Source organism: Molossus molossus, unplaced genomic scaffold (genome assembly GCF_014108415.1).
Source record: "Molossus molossus isolate mMolMol1 unplaced genomic scaffold, mMolMol1.p scaffold_m16_p_4, whole genome shotgun sequence".
NCBI classification, from domain to species: Eukaryota; Metazoa; Chordata; class Mammalia; order Chiroptera; family Molossidae; genus Molossus; species Molossus molossus.
The window spans coordinates 74,278,176-74,297,161 of NW_023425377.1; the positions used below are offsets into that span (position 1 = coordinate 74,278,176).

General features: G+C 49.1%; 1 protein-coding gene across 2 annotated transcripts; it reads right to left on the reverse strand.

Moving 5' to 3' along the window:
* Nucleotides 1-554: 554 nt before the first annotated feature.
* On the reverse strand, nt 555-10,614 carry ICAM1 (intercellular adhesion molecule 1). Of its 2 annotated transcripts, none has more exons than XM_036240526.1 (7): nt 10,487-10,614; nt 7,741-8,001; nt 2,945-3,250; nt 2,304-2,591; nt 1,967-2,221; nt 1,541-1,789; nt 555-1,454 (listed from the first exon to the last, which is right to left on the reverse strand). In XM_036240526.1, the coding sequence occupies exons 1-7, from the start codon at nt 10,551-10,553 to the stop codon at nt 1,285-1,287; spliced, it is 1,596 nt and encodes a 531-aa protein (XP_036096419.1). In that variant the 5' UTR covers nt 10,554-10,614; the 3' UTR covers nt 555-1,284. The 2 variants fall into 2 exon arrangements, with proteins under 2 accessions (XP_036096419.1, XP_036096420.1); XM_036240527.1 differs by having other exon boundaries at nt 1,537-1,789; nt 10,487-10,592.
* Between the last annotated feature and the right edge of the window lie 8,372 nt (nt 10,615-18,986).

Below are 18,986 nucleotides of genomic sequence, written 5' to 3' on the forward strand. Positions count from 1 at the left end.
TCTCGTGTTTTTCCCAGAGAGCGGTCTTTAATTTTCCCTAGAGTCTCGAAAGGTCCCAATAAAGTCAGATTTGAATTAGGGCCTCAGGACTGAGTCTTTTTTTTTTTTTGGTGGTACACGCCCCTAGTAGGAACTGAACCCAGGACTCTCTGGCCCATAGGCCGACGCTCAACCACTGAGCCAAACTGGCCAGGGTAGGATTGGGTCTTGAACAGCAGCCTTTTCTTGGGGAAGGATGTAGTACAGGGCTGTGGTAGGGCAGCTAGAAAGGGCTCCAGCTGAACATAACACCTCCCCTCAACTCACACAAGGCTGGGCTTCATGAAAAAGCTTTATTAGCACAAGGGAGAAACTTCCGGAGCTAGCAGTCAGCGCTCCCCCCTTACCCCCGCCCCCGTGGAGTGGGAAATTCCACCCTACTTGGTCTTTTGATTTTTTTTTTTTTTTTTTTTTTTAGAGAGGGTGGAAGGGAGGGAGGGGGAGAGAGACATGGATGTGAGAGAGACACATTGATCAGTTGCCTCCCGCATGCACCCCAGGGATCGAACCTGCAACCCAGATACATGCCTTTGACTGGGAATTGAACCCATGACCCTTCCGTGCACAGGCCAACACTCTAATCACTGAGCCACACTGGTCAGGGCCCCACTTGGTCTTTTTGCAGGGCACTCTTGTGCAGTGCACAGCCAATACAACTGTACCTGACAACCCTGAATAAGATTAGACTGAGCTTCCTGAGGGCAGGAACTTCTGCTCATCTTGTTTATCATTCTACCCCACATAAAAGGCACTAATAAATATCTGGTAAAAGAAAAAATGAATAAATATGTCATCATCAAGAGCTGGGGCCAGTCAGTAGACAGCACTGCCAGAGCTGGCATCTGTCAGAGGAAGTGTGGGAATTTGTGTTTTGATGCTGCCAGTGTCTGGGCAGGGCTACTTCTCTCTTAGTACTGTAGGACCTTGGCACATGCAGTAGGGGTGTTTTTCAGATGGGTATCCCCATGTCAGATATATCTCCATAATATGAAGCTATGGATGCCAGGTCAGACTAACAGTCTTTCCCCCAAGTCTTGGCTCAATCCTTTGGCTACAGGTCCGGTGTGAGTCCTAGGAGTCCTGAGTGTACAGGTGCCATAACCCCATCTCCTGTCTGTATTCTGACTGAGGCCTCTATCCTGTCCTCTGGCATTCTAGGAAGGTGGGTGCTGCTGAATGGTATATGTCTGCCACTGTTCAATGCAGCATCACTGCCTTGGGTGGAGGCCCTGTCCAGGGACAGGCTCAAGGTGGCGTGTTCAGCTTCATGGCAGCCGCCGCCTGGGCCTTCTGTAGCTTGTACTCCCGGATTTTCCGCTGGCGGTTATAGAGGTAAGCTGCTATGCCCACAATGCTGCTGATGACTAGAACCGCCACCAAAATGATGACCGTGGTGACTATGTTATTCTGGAGGTCTGTAAAGAGAACAATAAAGGAAGGTGGGGGTTGAGCCAAGCTCACTGCCCCTGCCCTGCCCAGCCCCAAACACTGACATACTCACGGATCACGTTCACAACTACTTCACGCTTGACCACCCCAAGACGGCTGGTGGCCTTACATATGTAGGTGCCTGACATATTCCGCATGACACGCCTCAGGTCCCCAATGGGCAACAAAGCCCCATCCACTTTCCGGTGACAGTCCAGCTTGGGGACTGGATTCCCCCAGGCCTGGCACTTCAGGGTCTGCTGGGAGTCTTCCTCCCAAGTCCAGTTTCCTGGGCAATCTCTCTCGTCTAGTCGGGGGCCATCTGGAGAAACATAGCAAGATGAAGGATGGGGTCAGGGACCAGAACCCCCCTCACCACCCAGGACTAGAGGAGTTAGGTAGGGAACCCGGGGTGGGGGTGGGGATAGGCTCCATAAGATAGGAGCTCATGGGGTTTTAAGGGCTGGGCCTTGGAGGTTAGGGGTCATGGTCCACTCACACAGGACAAGGAGGGTCTGGGTCTTGTTCTTGTGCAGCACCTTCCCAGCCACCTCCAGGGCAGCGGAACACAAGAATGTACGCTCGTTGTCCTCAGCACTGGCATTCAGCATGAACTGGGCACTCGGGGCTGGAGTCCCAGCTGAGGCCCCACTCAGCGTCACTACAGCTCCAGCATGGGCCTTGCACTCCACACTAACCATAGTCCCCTCAGGGACCTCAGATTCGCTCAGCGTCAGGTTGGGGGCTGGGAAGCCTGGAGGAGGGACACACAGTGAACCCTGTCCCTAGTTCTGGTTCCACACCTCCCTGCGAAGCCCCACCCTATCTCTACTTACTATAGATGGTCACCTTCTCCTGAGTCCACTGAGTCTGGTTTCCAAGAATCACTGCACAGGTCAGATGCTGGATACCTTTCTCCTCTGGGGTCACCTTGACCCAGGCAGTGGCCCAGAGGGAGTCCTTGCTGTACTCGACTGTGGGTTCCAGCCTCTGGTCCTCCAGTGCCAAGAGGACCTGGGCCTCTGAGGCCGGGAAAAGCCCATCCAGGGTGCAGTTCACCAGCCACTGTGTGCCCACTTCCATGATCCGTGGGGCAGTAAGACGTGGGTGGACCTTTGGCAGAACTGGCCAGAGAGGGTGGGTGTGAACAGAGGGGGACTGAAGCCCTTTTCTGTGGCATTTTCATTCCATCACCTGGAACTCCTCTTCCTAGGAGACTGCCACCTGGGTCATCTCTGACTCAGGACACTCGTATTCTTTACCCTGGGTCACAGCCTTCACAGAAGATCCTGTGGCTCCCCATCCCCAATACCCCACCCCAGTGGCCAAGAACATGTTCTTTGCAGAAGCCTTTGTAATCTAGGTCACTATCTTCTCAGTACCCTCATGGCAAGGAACCCCTCCTTCCCAGGAACCCCACACCCCAAGTGGGAATACCGCCTGAGCCGATCCTCTTGCAGATTCCCCAATGCCTCACCGAATGTTCGGAGCTGCCTGGGGACTGAGCTGTTTTGGAACAGTCCCAGCCCTTGGGACTGAAGGTTCAGTTCTGTTCGGCAAAAGAAATCGGTGCCGTGGTCATCTCTGCCTGCCAGCACTGTGGTCATGACCTCAGCAGGCTCCCCCACTGCAGGTTGCTGGGTCAGCAATTCCTCCCCTCGGAGCAGCATCACGGAGAGGTGGGCCCGGGGCCTTCCCCCCTTCACTTGGCAGTGTAGGGTGAGGTTTTCGCCCACAGGTTGCCAGTGGGGCAGGGGTTGCAGCTCCACATGCTCTGGGAACGCTGGGGGAGAGGAGAGAGAGTATCCTGTGAGCTGGACAGGATACCCACCAGCAGGGGCACCGTCCCTGGGCCAGGGAACCTCACCACTCTCTCCCCCAAACATACCACAAACCATCTGTCATTCAGAAATATTAAGAACTTCAGGGGAAACTGGTGAGCAGTTCCCAACTGGTTGTGAAGGGACAAAATAATTCTTTATTCACTGCAGCATCTAAGAGTGAAAAGTGGAAAAACCCCAGAGTCTATCATCAGGTGTCTGGTGAAATACACATAGTAAATTTCAGCTGCCCAGTCTACTAGAAATTGTTTTTTAAAAGACCTCTGCTCCCCCTTCTCCTATCTTGGCCTTATTTTTCTCTATAGCACCCTAACATACAAGATCATCTACTCAGTGAACTTGTTTCTCTTCTATTTCCTCTCATGGAATGTCAGCCGAGGGAGCAGGGATCTTTGTCTGCTTTGTTCCTGTCATGTTATCACACAGTAAGCACTCTATATTTACAGAAAGAATAAGGTTGAACCACACGCACTGATTCAAGGCCTTTCAGGAGCCTGCTTTTAAGAGAAAGTTCCTGAATGTGCTGTGTGACCCCCCAAAATGTTAAAAATGTAAGAACCCACAGACACTCAAAATGCAATACTGAATAGCCCCTGCAAACACAACCTGTGGACTCGGTTTTTGCAGACCAGGGTTTCCATTCTGCACCAGGTAATAGAATTATGAGCCTGGGTTGCCAGTGAAAATTTACAGTAGAGCCCTGGTGAACTATGACTTAGCACTGAGACCTCCCCTCCAGGGAGGGATCTTGAGGGCTCTGAGTCACTGTTCTTTTCTCAAGAGGCCCTGAGCCCGGTGTGGCTCAGTGGTTGATCGTTGACCCATGCACCAAGAGGTTGCTGGTTCGATTCCCAGTCAGGGACCAGTCAGGGTGCATGCCCAGGTTGTAGGCCAAATCAAGCAGGAGGTGGCCAATCGATGTTCTCTCTCATCGATGTTTCTATCTCTCTCTCCCTCTCCCTTCCTCCCTCTCTAAAATCAATAAAGAAAAAAATTCTTTTTTAATTTATCAAAAAAGAGGCCCTGAAATGTCACTTGGCAAAGCTGTTAGAGTGTTAGGGACTTGGGTTTGGTTCCTCGCTTTTCTGCTTCTTTGCTATGGGCTGTAACTTTACCTCTGGAACAGTCCCAGCCCTGAGGCTACAGAAAGGAAGCCTCAGTTTCCTGAGCTGTACAGTGGGGCTGTTGGAGGTAGGACTATTATGAATCCATTTAAAAAGTTGAGAGAAGGAATATACCTTAAGAAGCCTGAAACACCAATCAGAAAGAATATATATACCCCCATGTTCGTAGCAGCACTATTTACAATAGCTAAGATCTGGAAACAGCCCAAATGTCTACCAGTAGATGAATGGATAAAAAAGCTGTGGTTCATATACACAATGGAGTACTCTGCAGCTGTAAGAAAGAAAGATCTCTTATCCTTTGAGACGACATGGAGGGACCTGGAAAGTATTATCCTAAGCAAAACAAGCCAAACAGAGAAAGACAAGTATCATATGATCTCACTTATTTGTGGAATATAATGAACATAACAGTCTGAGGAATGGGGTAGTCCCATAGACGTGGAAGTGGGGTACAGACTGACAATCCCCAGAAGAGGGAGTGATGGGGGAGAGATAAACCACAGAACTTATATGCATGTATGCATGAACAATGGACATGGACAACAAAGCTGGGGACAGGGCAGGGAAAGAGAGGGAGGGGGGAATCAGTGGGGAAAAAGGAGGAACATCTATAACAAAAATAAATTAATTAAAAATAAATAAATAAATAAATAAAAAGAAGTTGAGAGAATGAGTGTAAATGGGCATAAGGTTTCCTTTTAGGGCAAAGAAAATGTTCTAAAATTGGATTGTGGTGATGGTTATACAACTCTATAAACACTAAAATTCATTGGATTGCACACTTCCAATCTGTTAAAAAAAAAAAAAAAAAGGCTGAGAAAACCCTCAGACATCCAGCTTTAATATCTAATCATCTGCTGCAAACCCCAACTTGTAGAGCTAGAGGCCCCCTTGAACCTCAGCCCCCACATCTCCAAGCCCAGCTCTTTGCCCTGAAAGCCAAACTGACAGAAGAAGTCTTTGCCCGTACCTCTCCTTGACTCCCCACTTTCACCAAGTCCTAGTCACTCTGCTCTTCAAATGCCTGCCCTTCCCTTCCTAAAGCAGCCATTGCACACACAACATGTGTGGACTGGACAAGGCCCTCAGCCAAGTGTTCTCTGGCTTCCCACAAGTCTAGACGCCTTCTGCTGTCTAGATCCCTGGCCTGCTCATACACCTCGGAAGTGTGGCTCCCTTTCACCCTGAGGAGAAGGTCCTAACTCTTCAGCCTGTTATTTAAGGACCTGCCAACCTCTGCTCCAGCCTCACAAATCTGTCAATGTCCAGCCCCTCCTGCCCTTCCAACCCCAGATCAGCATGTTTCCCCACTCCAAATCTTTTCAGGCTGTTCTCTCTGCCCAGAATGTCTGTCGACCAACTCCTATGCACCCTTAAAGGCCCAGTTAGGGGTCACCTCCTGCAGTCATCACAACTCTAATCTTTCTTGAGAAAGCTTAGCCACTCAGGGATATGCCTCATCTTTATGCTAAGGGTGGGGGTGGGGGGCAGGACTAAGTCAGAGTGTCTCCTAGATGCCACCCCTGCTACTGTGTGCCAGCTATCTGCTCCATTTCACAGAGGTGGAAACTAAGGCAAAGTCTGGTGCCCAGGATCACAGAGGGAGAAAGTGGCCGAGCCAGGCCTCACATCTGAAGTGCTGGGCTTTCAAATACCAGGCTGAGCTGTGGAAGGGCCTTCCAGGGAGTTTCCCTGGGGTTTTCAGAAGCCACTGGGAATGTTTGGGGACTTCCCTCACCTGGCTAGCATCTGCTCAAATATCCTCCAAATCAGAAGCAAAGTTTATATTTGCCCAAAGACTTCCTCCCCTGGACACCATAAAGATGGAAAGTCCTTCACGCCTCACTCTGTCCTTATACCCATCCCAGGAGGTCTCATGTGACAGTCAATCAAGAAGCCATGTCCCCCACAGTCACCCAGTTAGTAAGGACCATGTTGGGACTGGAACCCAAGGCTGTCTAATCTCAAAGCCAGTTGGTCAGTTTCCTTCCTTCCTTCCTCCCTCCCTCCCTCCCTTCCTTCCTGGTTTGTTTTGTTCTAATTTGAATTATTGCCTATAGTTATAGTAACTCATTATCACAGTTCAAAATGCCCAAAGGTTTAAAAAAAAATGGCACAAGAAGAAAAAAAATCACCCCTGCCCTCTCCTGGAGCCCCTCCCCTCCCCGCTGCCCCAGATAATATGGTCCTTTTTTTCAGTAAACACAACCTCCTTCACCCTACTCCTGCCACTCCCTAACACCTGAGATGGCATGCTACTCATTCTGGGCATACCTTACTTCTTTTGAACTTGACCTTTCTAGACCCTTAAAGCACACTCTTTTGGGGATACAAAGAACTTCCTCATTCTTGTTCACAGTTTCATACTATTCCACTGTATAGTCAAACCAGTTTATCTCCCTATTCCATTGTATAGTCAAAACACATTTGTTTTTCTTGGTACGTGCCCCTAGCGGGAACCGAACCCAGGACCCTCTGGTCTGCAGGTCGACACTCCAACCGCTGAGCCAAACCAGCCAGGGCTCAAAACACATTTTATCTCCCAGCCCCCAACATCTGAGTGGCTTGCAAACTTTTGCCCTCCCAAAAAAGCTGCAGTGAATAATCCTACCCCATGCCCAGTTCTCTGGGCAGGGACACATGTAAACCCATGTAAGCCCAACTCCCAGGAGTAGGGTTTCTGTATCAAAGAACACGTGCATGTGTCATTTGTTATCAATTCTTTCCACTGGCCAGGGCTAGTTTTAATTTGCATCTTTTAAAAAAAAATCAGGCCTTCCCATGTGGCTCAGTGGTTAGAGTGATGGCCCAAGCATCGAAGGGTCTTGGGTTCAATTCCCAGTCAAGGGCAAGTACCTAGGTTGCACATTCAATCCCCGGCCCTAGTCAGGGTTGTGTGGGAGGCAACCGATCGATATGTCTCTTTCAAATGAATTTTCTCTCTCTCTCTCCCCCCCTCTTCCCTCCCTTCCACTCTAAAAATCAATGGGAAAAATATCCTCAGGTGAGGATTAACCAAAAAAAAAAAAAAAGTGTTAGATCTAGGGCCTTGTCAGAGCCCTATAGAGCCAGCATTCTCAAACATGCTGAATCCCTGTTAATACTCTTAACTATACCCAAGGAAGTTCAAGGAGGGGTTTCAAATGACAAGGAGGCTTTCTGAAGATGGTGACCACCTGCCCTTCAGTGAGACCCTCCCTGGCCCCGCTACCAAACTTCAAAGGCAGTCCCAGCCTATTGTGGACTCCCCTGCCCCGCTCCCCCACCCAGCATGCCTAGTCCAGCCCCTGGGCCCAACCACTCACAGTACACAGTGAGAGACATTGAAGCTTCTGTCTGCACAGAGCGACAGTTTGCGAAGCATATTGAAGAGCTGTCTTCTTCTATGCCACTAAGTTCATAGGTCACCCAGTTGAACCCACTGGCCACTTGCTTCTTAGTCAAATGAGTCTCCAGACCCAAGTCTGCATGTTGATCACAGGAGGCACTGCAATTCACCCACACGGAGCCTCCTTGGGGTATGATGGCTTCTTTGGGGTGCACTGATGTTTGGGCACCTCCAGGACCTGGAACAAAAATGTGAAGAGGAGCCCAGCTGGTGTGGCTGTGTTTGAGCATCGACACATGCACCAAGAAGTGGCTAGTTCAATTTCTCTCTCTCCTTCTACCTTTCTCTCTCTCTAAAAGCAATAAAGAAAAAAAAATTTTTTTTTAATGTGAAGAGGAGAAAGGCACTACAAATTGGATTCATCAAGATTCCTGGGGGCACAGCCCTGAACAAGACAGAACTTTGTCGCCAGTTTGGGAGATAGCAAAATTCATGAGCAAACAAGATAATTAATAACTGATGTTTTGGTCTTGTTTGGTGTTTTTTTTTTTTAATTTTTTATTCTTTTTTTTTTCTTTGATATTTTGTTCAGATAGAGTGGGAGAGAGAGAGAGAGAGAGAGAGAGAGAGAGAAACATCGACGTGAAAGGGACACATCGAATGGTTGCCACCCTCACAACCCAACCAGGGCCGGGGACAAACTGCAAACAAGGTATGTGCCCTTAGCAGGAACCGAACCCGGGTCTCTCTGGACTGCAGGCCGACGCTCTAACCGCTGAGCCAAACCGGCCAGGGCTTTTTAAAAAATTTTTTGGTACTTGCCCCTAGCGGAAACCAAACCCGGGACTCTCTGCTCCACAGGTCAATGCTCCAATCGCCGAGCCAAACCGGCCAGGGCAATAACTGATGTTAATAAGAGCTCTGACAAAAGAAAAACTGAGTGATAGAACAGTGCCTTGGTGATAGGGTAATGTATGAGCAGAGATATGAATGATGAGAAGGGCCATCCAGAGAAAAGGGAAATGAGTTTCAAGTGCAATGTCCAGGGGCAGGGTGTCTGGAGCCGAGTCAGCATAAGGGAAGAGTTGGGGGAAATGAGGTCAGGAAAATCATGCAGGCAGTGTAAACCATGCCAAGGATGTGTTTTTCTGTTTCTTAATATGTTTTTTATTTATTTCAGAGAGAGGAAGGGAGAAGGAGAGAGACAGAAACATTGATGAGAGAGAAACATTGATTAGCTGCCTCCTGCATACCCCCAACTGGGGAATGAACCCACAATGCGCTGACAGGTGCCCTGACAGGGATTCGAACCAGTGACCTCTTGGTGCATGGGACATCGCTTAATCCACTGAGCCTCAGCAGCTGGGCAAATGTTTTTCATTCTGAGGGTAATGGGGAGCCATTGGAGGAGTTAAGCATCAGTGTCCTCACTCCCAAGAGGTCAGGTAGCGGGGCAGCCCTCTGGGGATAGAGGGGTTCTAATCAGGCTGGTTCCTCACTCTCTTTGACAACTAGTCTCTCCTCTCTGGCCTCAATTTTCCCATCTGTAAGGTGGGTAAGTATAGTGCCCCCAACCCTGCTAATGAAAGTAACTCCTAGGACAGGGCAGGGAGCAAGTAGCCACAGGTAAGGAGAAGGATTGTGTTAGCTCCCTCAGACCCTGGTGCCTCCAAAGCTGAAAAAATGTCTGTCTGAACCTCTCCCTCCTACCATACGCCCAAATATTCCTGCCCCTCAGCTTTGGGCCCACTCTATTTGGGGTAGGGGAGATACAAAAACAGCTCTCGGAAGATGATCCTGGGATCATTTCCACTTCACAGAGGAAAATGGTGAAGCCTGGCAAGGTGATGTTACTCAGAAAGCAGTAGAACGTGGACTGCAGTCTGCATTGAATGTTTTGTGGAGTTGGGAACCATGGTGTCCATCTTCTACTCTCCTGCTCCCCACTGAGATTCTCTGTCTTCCTTCTCCCTTCTCTCTGGATTTTGTGGAGGAGTACTGGGGAATCTTACTTCTCAGTCTCTGGTCCTTGGGCAAGTCAGACCTGGAATTCCCCTGAGCAGAAGCAGGTCTGGACTTCCCCAAGAGCAGGAAAGGAGGAACAAATATGCGTGGGGGTGTGGGTCCCCAGCCTGCTCAGAGGGTAACCCCGTCCCATATCAGCTGACTGCTGTGCTGGGTCGGGACACCACCAAGGCAAAGTGGCCACAATTACATTATATTTTCCATTTCACAGCTGAGAAACTGAGGCTTCGGGAGGATCAACCTATAGCCCCAGGTCACACATTGAGCGGATGCAGGTTCTAGATTCAAACCCATGGCAGTTGACTTTCTTTCTTTCTTTTTTTTTTTATCCTCACCCAGGACATTTTTCCACTTTTTGTTCAGACAGAGTGGGAGGGAGAGAGAGGAAGAGAGAGTAAAACATCGACGTGAAAGGGACACATCGAGTGGCTACCACCCGCACGACCCATCCAGGGCCGGGGACAAACTAGCGGGAACCGAACCCGGGTCTCTCTGGACCGCAGGCTGACGCTCTAACCGCTGAGCCAAACTACCTGGCTAGGGTTTGGTGGATGACTTTCAATGAGTGGCTCTAGTCCCAACTTCCCCTAAACAACTACCTAAATACCAAAGACCTTGTCGGCAGCCGGTCCCCCAAACCGCGCCTAGGGCGCAGCGGGATCCCGGGCGCTAGAAGACAGTCCCCCTCCTCAACTCACCTGGGAGCAGAGCCCCGAGCAGGGCTAGGAGCGCTGGCAGCGGGGGTCGGGTGGCGATGGGAATCATAGCGACCCAGGTAAGAACCCAGAAACCTAGAGCTGCGGACGTTTCAGGCGCGGACTGCGCGCCAAGAGCGCGCAGGTCCTTTTATAGCGGCCGGCCGCGGGGGGCTGAGGGGCGGTGCTGTCTTCCGGGAAACCTCGCGGCTTCTCCTCCCGAACGAGGGTTCTGGCATTTCCGGATTGACAGTGTCCCACTAACTGGTCTCTGGAGATTTCCCAAATTGAAGCAACGAAGCCACAATGGTGGTAGCGATCCAGAGGCTGCTCCTGGCCATAGGGGTCCTGTCCCGGGGCAGGGTTCATTTTGATTCTGTGTTTACACTGGAGAGCCCTTACGCTATCCTCGAGTATTAGGAGCTGTTGCTGTGCCCATTCCAGAGAGGGATAAACTGAGGCTCTGAGCTGTGAGGGGATTTGACTCCCCCTGCAGGCCCCTTGAACCGAGTGGACGATCCCTCGCTGGGGTGGGGTCCCATCGCTGGGGAACTCTCCATCAAGGGTGTCCCTCCCCCAAGGGGCATGCCTCCGCCTAGCTGGCACCAAGTTTTCCCAAGAAGCAGCCGGAGTGGGCTCAAGAAGCCCGCGACCATGGTCGGTGAGAACACGCGTTGTCGACACGAACCGCATTCCCCCACCGATGGGCGCCCCCACTCCCGAGGCGTCGCTTCTCCTTTCGGCCTTGGCCGCGGGGACGTCTTTACAGCTTCAAGAAAGGGGAAGGAAGTCGCGTGGTCCTAGCGCGCGGAGCTCCCGCTGCGGATCCTATGCTCCACGGGGAAACTGAGGTAGCAGACCTAAAGTGGGGAGGAGAGGTGCTCGAGCCCTTGCCTTTCCAAGGGAAACTGAGGTAGCTCCTAGGCCCCGAAGTGGGGAGGAGAGAGGGCGCGTTCAAACTTTTGTCCACCCCGAAACTCGAACCGAGGGAGGTAGCACTAAATATTTTAAGGAATTTGTCCGGGCTAGTCCCAGTAGCGCGATGGGGGCGTTGTGAAGCCCCGCGTCGCGTCTACAGGCTGCCCCCACGTCCTCGAGTCCCGAGGTCACAGCCTGTGCGTGTGACCCCAAGACTTATCATCCACTACGTCGCGGCTAGAGACTCTGGGGTCTCCGAACGCGCCAAGTCACACCGCCCAAGCCTTCCTGTTGTGGGGCGCGCGCCGCGTCGCCATGGAGACCTCTAAGGGGCCAGGGGTTCGCCCAGCAGAAGGGGAAGGGAGGGGGCCCGGGGGATGCCCCCGCCCTTCCTCCGAGGCAAGAGGTTGCCAGCCCCTTGTCATCCAGAAACGTCATCCCTCCCCCGCCCCGATGGTTCCTAAGGAATTTCCACGGGGATATTTCACTGAGGGGTGGAGGGTGCTAAGTTGCCTGGGTAAAGGTGCAGAGTGGGGACCTGGGACGTCCCTGCCCCTTGGAGGGTCTGGGAAAATCCTGCGCGGGGTGTTATTTTCCGAAGGATTTTTCTCAGTCTCGAATCGCGGGGTTCCTTAGCTTTGAATCCAAGGGCACGGGCCGCTAGCTCCCCTGCGCGGCCCAGCTACCCACTGCAGCCAGTAAAGCGTTCTTCATTCTCTCTCTCCACACTGCTGGGAACTGATGATTGAACGCCTGTTTGTACGAGGCATCATTCCAGGTGCTGGGGACACAACAAACAGGACGAAAATCTCTGCCATCATGCTGAGATGGTATTATTGGGGGCGACAGACAAGAAACAAAAAATAAAGGGTTAGCTTGTTATTAGTGCTAAGGAGAAAAATAAAGCGGGGAAAGGGAAAAAATATGAGGGTTAATACACTTTTAAATAGAGTAAAGACTGAGAAGGTGACATATGAGCAAAGACCAGAGGGAGAAGAGGTGGGAGCAGTGATAATATGAAGAAGGTAATGTGTCAAAGAACACTGAATGGTATGGCCGGTATGGCTCAGTAGTTGAGTGTCTACCCATGCACCAAGAGGTCAACTGTTTGATTCCCCGTCAGGACACATGCCCAGGTTGTGGGCCAATCCCCAGTGTGGGGCATATAGGAGGCAGCCAGTCGATGTTCTCTCTCATCGATGTTTCTATCTCTCTCCCTCTCACTTCCTCTCTCTCTCTCTCAAATCAATAAATAAGAAAAACAAAAAACAAAACAAAACACTGAATGTGCAAAGGCCCTGAGGTAGTAACTTCCTTCAGGAACAGTCAGGAAGCCAGTGTGTCTGGATTGCAGTGAAGAAGGAGGACAGTTGAAGGAGAGGAGGGCAGGGAGGGTGTAGGGAAGAGGATGCCTGCACTTGTCAGCTGTGGGATAGGGGGATTTTGGCTTTTTCTCCCTAAGTGAGGTGGGAGCCATGGAGGATTCTGAGCAGAGGAAGGACAGGCTACCCCGACTCAGGTGTTTATCGGCACCCTCCTGAGACTGCAGGAGCTCCAGTCAGGGAGTGGGAAGATAAGGTAGAAGACAGATAGGAGAGGTGACTGCTTTAGGTCAGGTAAGTAATGACTAGGCAGTGGCATTGGAGAAATGGTCCAATTTGGCATCTGTTTTGGCAGCAGAGTGGATAGGACATGATAGAACATTGGGAGCAGGGCAGAATCAAAGATGACTCCTTGGGGTCCTGCTCCGACACTCTAAGGGCCATTTCCTGAGTGAGGATGGGATGACAATGGGGGACAGGTTGGCAGGAGGAGCATGCACCTTCCCATCTCACACTCCCTTTGTGTTGTTTTTTTTTTTAATCCTCACCGAGGACATTTTTCCATGTTTTGTTTAGATAGAGTGGATAGAGTGGGAGGAAGAGAGAAAGAGAAACGTCGACGTGAAAGGGACACATCAAGTGGTTGCCACCTGCACAACCCTGCAACCAAGGTACGCGCCCTTAGCGGGAACCGAACCCGGGTCTCTCTGGACCGCAGGCCGACGCTCTAACCACTGAGCAAACAGGCCAGGGCTCCCTTTGTGTTTTTTTCAAGGCAAAGGGAAGCACATGGTCCCTAACCCTTTGCTGCAATCTCCAGGAAAGGCAGGGCTTCCTCCAGAGTGCCAAGCAGTCTCAGGCAGGCCAAGGAATTAGCCCAGGGCAGAAGTATCTATGCCTCACTCCATGGCATTACGCTTGCTCCTCCCTCACTCTGAGCACCTTGCAGTTTCCTCCACCTGAATGCTCTTTTCTTATCCCTGACATGGCCTGTCCCTATTTTCTTTTTTTTTAACTCTTTTTTTTTTTTTAATCCTCACCCGAGGACATTTTTCCATTTTTTGCACAGATAGAGTGGGAGGGAGAGAGAGGAAGAGAGAGAGGGAAACATCGATGTGAAAAGGACACATCGAGTGGCTGCCACCCGCACGACCAACCAGGGCTGGGGACAAACTGCAACTGAGGTACATGCCCTTAGCGGGAACCGAACCCGGGTCTCTCCGGACCGCAGGCGGATGCTCTAATCGCTGAACCAAACCGGCCAGGGCTGTCCCTATTTTCTTATGGCCTGAGCCACCCCCCAAAAACTTTCCTGAATGACCCCCATCCTGATACTGGGCCATATCTTGTTCACTCCCTGTTCCTTGCCCTAATGGATTCATTCTGAAACTTTATTCACTTGCTGAAATTCTTTTGATTTATTTGATTGTCTGTGACCTCCATTTCTGTGAACTACAGAAAGGCAGGGACCCTGTGCACCCCAGAACCTAAATAAATGAATGATCAATGAATGGTCATTTTAGCAGGTGATTGATATATACTTGAATAACTTGTCTCTGAACATTCTTCACATGCTGTTCTTCCAGCCCAGAATTCCCTTCCCACCACTTTTACAAAAGGTTCCCAGAGAATTTCACTCACAAGGTTGACATGCAGGTAGTTTATCTGGGAGGTGATCCCAGGGAATACCTGGGGCAGGGAAAATCAGGGAAGGGATACAGCAAAAGTGAGCATTAGTGGATTTCCCCTTTGGGGGCAACTGGAGTTCATTTCACTGGAGAACTTTTGGTGATAGGTAGACTCCACCAGTCTTTGCCTCATTGGGTAAAGTCTGCTTCAGGAATGTCAAATCCCAATACTTCATATATACATATATATATACATATTACATATAACATATATAATTTTTATTAGTTATATATATACATAATTTTAAGTCACTGTACATTATTTCCCCAAGACTTATCTTTTCAAAATTTTTATTAATGAGAGAGAGAGAAACATCAATGTGAGAGAAATACATCGATTGGTTGCCTCCCCAGCCTGGGATCAAATCTACAACCTAAGAATATACCCTGAACAAGAACTGAACCTGCAACCTTCCAGTGCACGGGATGACGCACCAACCAACAGAGGAAACCACATCTTTTTTTTTTTTCTTTATTGGTTTTAGAGAAAGAAGAAGGGAGAGGGAGAGATAGAAACATCGAGAGAGAACATTGACTGGCCACCCCTGCACGCCCCTCACTGGGGATTGGGCCCACAACCTGGGCATGTGCTGTGACCAGGAATCGAACTGGTGACCTCTTGGTGCATGGGTCGATGCTCAACCACTGAGCCACACCAGCCGGGCAAACCACATCTTCTTTATCCATTCATCCATCATGGACACTTAGGCTGTTCATCTTGGCTACTATAAATAATGAACATGGTGTTGCAGATATAATTTTCAGGTAGTGATGAAATTGAGAAATTCACATAACATAAAATTCACGTTTTTGCCTTTTAAGGGCTTTCTAGTATATTCACTATCTTATACAAATGTAACCACTATTTAATTCCAGAATATTTCCATCACCCCCAAATAAAACCTAGTACCTCCCATCCCTCCTATGCCTAGCTTCTAGCAACCACTAATGTACTTTCTTTCTTTATGGATTTGAATATTCTGGTCATTTCATATAAATGGAATTAAATAATATTTGGCCTTTAAGGTGTCTGACTTTTTTCACTCAGCGTGATGTTTGGAATATTTACCATAAAGATTCATTCATGTCACTCAATCACTAAGCCACATTGGACGGGCCATGTAGTGTTTTATATGAACATGTTTTGTTCCTTGAGGTATATACCTAGAAGTGGCATTTGGGGTCACATAGTAATTCCATATTTAACTTCTTAGGGACTGCCACACTATGCCAGTGGCTGCACCATTTTACATTCCCACCAGCATAAGGGTTCAAGGGTTTCCATTTTCCCACATCCTTGCCAATACTTATTTTCTATTTTATTATTACTAATATTGCCATCATTCTTAGTGGGAAGTGGTATCTCATTGTGGTTCCCCAGTCCTGACTTCCCGGTATACAAGCCCAGCATGGTCTTGCAGCATAGGAAGCTGGGAGTGTGCACAGGACAGCAAGGGGCAAGGGGATGTGGTTGGTCACAGTGCTAGAGTACCTGTCATAAGCTGTGACATTAAACAAGCCACTTCCCCTTATTGCACCTTAACGGCCTCAGCTATAGAATTAGACAATAACACATACCTAAATGGGTGGATGTGAGATTTCAATAAGACAATTCGTGTGCAGTGCTTGGCACAGCCAAGTACAGGGTGAGAACATATAGTAGTATTTACTGTTTCTTTAGGACTCAGCTCTGAGAATCCCACCTCACACTTCTAGGAAGAAATACGTGCTTTCTCCTTTAGGTTCTTGTTCACACTAGCATTACAGCTCCCCTAGTGGCCCTACCTTGTAAAGGAAAAATCCATGAAGTTTGGATATCATCAAAACAACTTTGCTTTTCCCTCCACTGCTTTATTCTGTAGTGGAATCTTGCCCTATCCTGGCTGAGAATTCTGCCTGGGATTCAGGCCCAGATCATCATTACATTCAAATCTCTAAACTTGACTTGGTGTCTGATGGGTGTCTCGGGGTCAGGCCTCTTCAGGCTGAAGGCCTCAATGGGGAAGAAGGGCTTGGTCCCTTTGCCATTGACCTTCTTTCTGCCTACCTTGCCCCCTCTCACCAGCCTCTGGGTCCTTCCTGCCCAGATGCACGGAGGAAGGGACAGGGAACAGGGCAGTTCCTCCTTGGCTGATGGCTTTGCCCTCTTTGGATGTCAGAACAGTGTGTTCAAGTGGCACCCCCTGGTGGATTTGTGTTTTGAGGAGTTCTGAGGTTTCCTTTTTCCTGGAGACCTCTTTGCTGGGTTGGAGCATTTGTTATGGCTTTTTCCAGCCCCTGCCCTGGGATCTGGTCCTACCGCCTCGTCCCTCCCAGGGAGTTTCTAGATAAACTGAACATCAATAAACAGACCCTCTGTCTCCACCATCAGAGCTACCTGCCTCTTGCCCTCTGGATTCCCCAGGAGTCAGATCCCAGCTTTCCTAGTCTGAATCAGCCTGTCCAGGGCAGCCTTTACAAAGGACACTTTCCAAAAGCTGTTAAGTCCCCTCCCTCTCTGGGCTCTGGGTTAGCTCTGTCCCTAGAGGGTGGGATGGGGACTTGCAGGTAGCAACAGCTCCCCTTGAAGAAATGTCTTCACCCATCTATTTTTGTAAATTACTATTATTTTTTAATCCTTACCTGAGGATATTTTTCCATTGATTTTCAGATAGAGCAGGAGGGAGGGAGAAACATCAGTATGAGAGAGATACATCAATAATTGATTGCCTTCCGCACGACCCTGACCAAGGCCAGGGATCAAACTGCAACCAATGTACATGGCCTTGACCAGAATTGAACCCTTCACTCTTTGATCTGCAGGCCGACACTCGAACTGCTGAGCCAAACTGGCCAGGGCCCATCTCTTTTTTAATTTTTATTTTATGCATTTATTTAAATGTTTTTATTGATATTTTAGAGAGGGAGGCAAAACATAAACACTGATGTGAGAGAGAAACATTAATCAGCTGCCTCCTGCATGTCCCCTACTGGGGATTGAGCCCACAACCCAGGCATGTGCCCTAACCAGGAATTAAACTGGGACCTCAGTCCATGGGACGATGCTCAATCAAATCCACTGAGCCACACCAGCCAGGCCCATCTCTCTCTCTCTCTTTTTTGAAAATGGCTTTTTACTATAGAGATTTTCAAACAAAGGCAACAGCAAACAGGGCATAAGATGAAGCCATATATGCCAGCGTCCACAGTTCTCACAGCCAATCTTTTTGTTCCATCTCTTCCCTTACATACTGTCATGGATTAACTATTTCTCCTCCTTGCCAAAAGAAAAATAAAAAGGAAAGAGCCTGGCTGGTGTAGCTCCGTGGTGGAGTGTCGATCCATGCACCAAGAGGTCGCCAGTTTGATTCCTAGTCAAGACATATGCCCAGGCTGTGGGCCCAATCCCCAGTGGGGGGCACGAAGGAGGTGGTCAATCAATGTTCTCTCTCACTGATGTTTCTATCTCTATCTCCCTCTCCCGACCTCTCTCTCCCTAAAAATCAATTAAAAAAATTTTTTTTAAAGGAAAGGGAAAGGACCTTCTAACTTCCAGTACCTGTGAATGTGACCTTATTTGGAAATAGGGTCTTTGAAGATGATAGAGTCAAGATGAGGTCATTAGGGTGGGCCCTAACCCAAAATGGCTTGTGTCCTTATAAAAAGGGTAAATTTGGCCCGGCCAGTGTGGCTCAGTGATTGAGCATCAACCCTTACTCCAAGAAGTTGCCGGTTCAGTTCCTGGTCAGGGCACATGCCCAGGTTGTGGGCCCACTCCCTAGTGGGGGGCATTCAGGAGGTGGCCAATCAATGTTCTCTCTCATAGATGTTTCTATCTCTCTCCCCCTCTCCAAAAAAAAAAAAAAAATTTCTTTTAATAAAAAGGATAAATGTGGACACACAGGGACACCATTTGAAGAGGAAGGCAGAAATTAGAGCGATATGACTACAAGCCAAGGGACAGAAAGGATTGCCAGCAAACCACCAGAAGCCAGGAGGATAGGGATGGAAAAGATTCTCCAACACAGCCTCAGAAGGGGCCAAACCTATCTGACACCTTGACCTTGGACTTCCGGCCTCCGGAATTGTAAACTGATACATTTGTTGTTGATGCACCTCCCGCCCCCAATCTGTGGTACTTTGTTATAGCACCTTACACACACACTCTTCCCACCAATTACTTAAAAGCATATTCTAGAGGTCTAACCTTTTTTTTTAGGATGCCTTTTCCCATTCTGATCTGAATGAGGGATACTAGTGCAGGGAACAAGTTCCTGGCCCATTTTTTGAAAATCCATTGGGCAAGGGTTGGTCTTACTGTTTTCTGGTGGCTGTTAAGTAAACAACTGAGCCATATTACTTTCAGACTTCAAGTTATTGACTATCTAGACTAGGCTAGGTGCTATCAGGACAATAGCTGGGTCGTACTTTAAGCCTTGTTTCCTCATGGGGTCAGCCACAGGCACAGGAAGAGGAAGGTAAGTTTGGCTCAAGCCCACACAGCACTGCTGCTCAGATTCTGCACCCCTTCTTACTACTGGCTCCAATGACTTTTTTTTTTACTTAGTCAAACCTGGTGCTTTAAGGATAAAACTT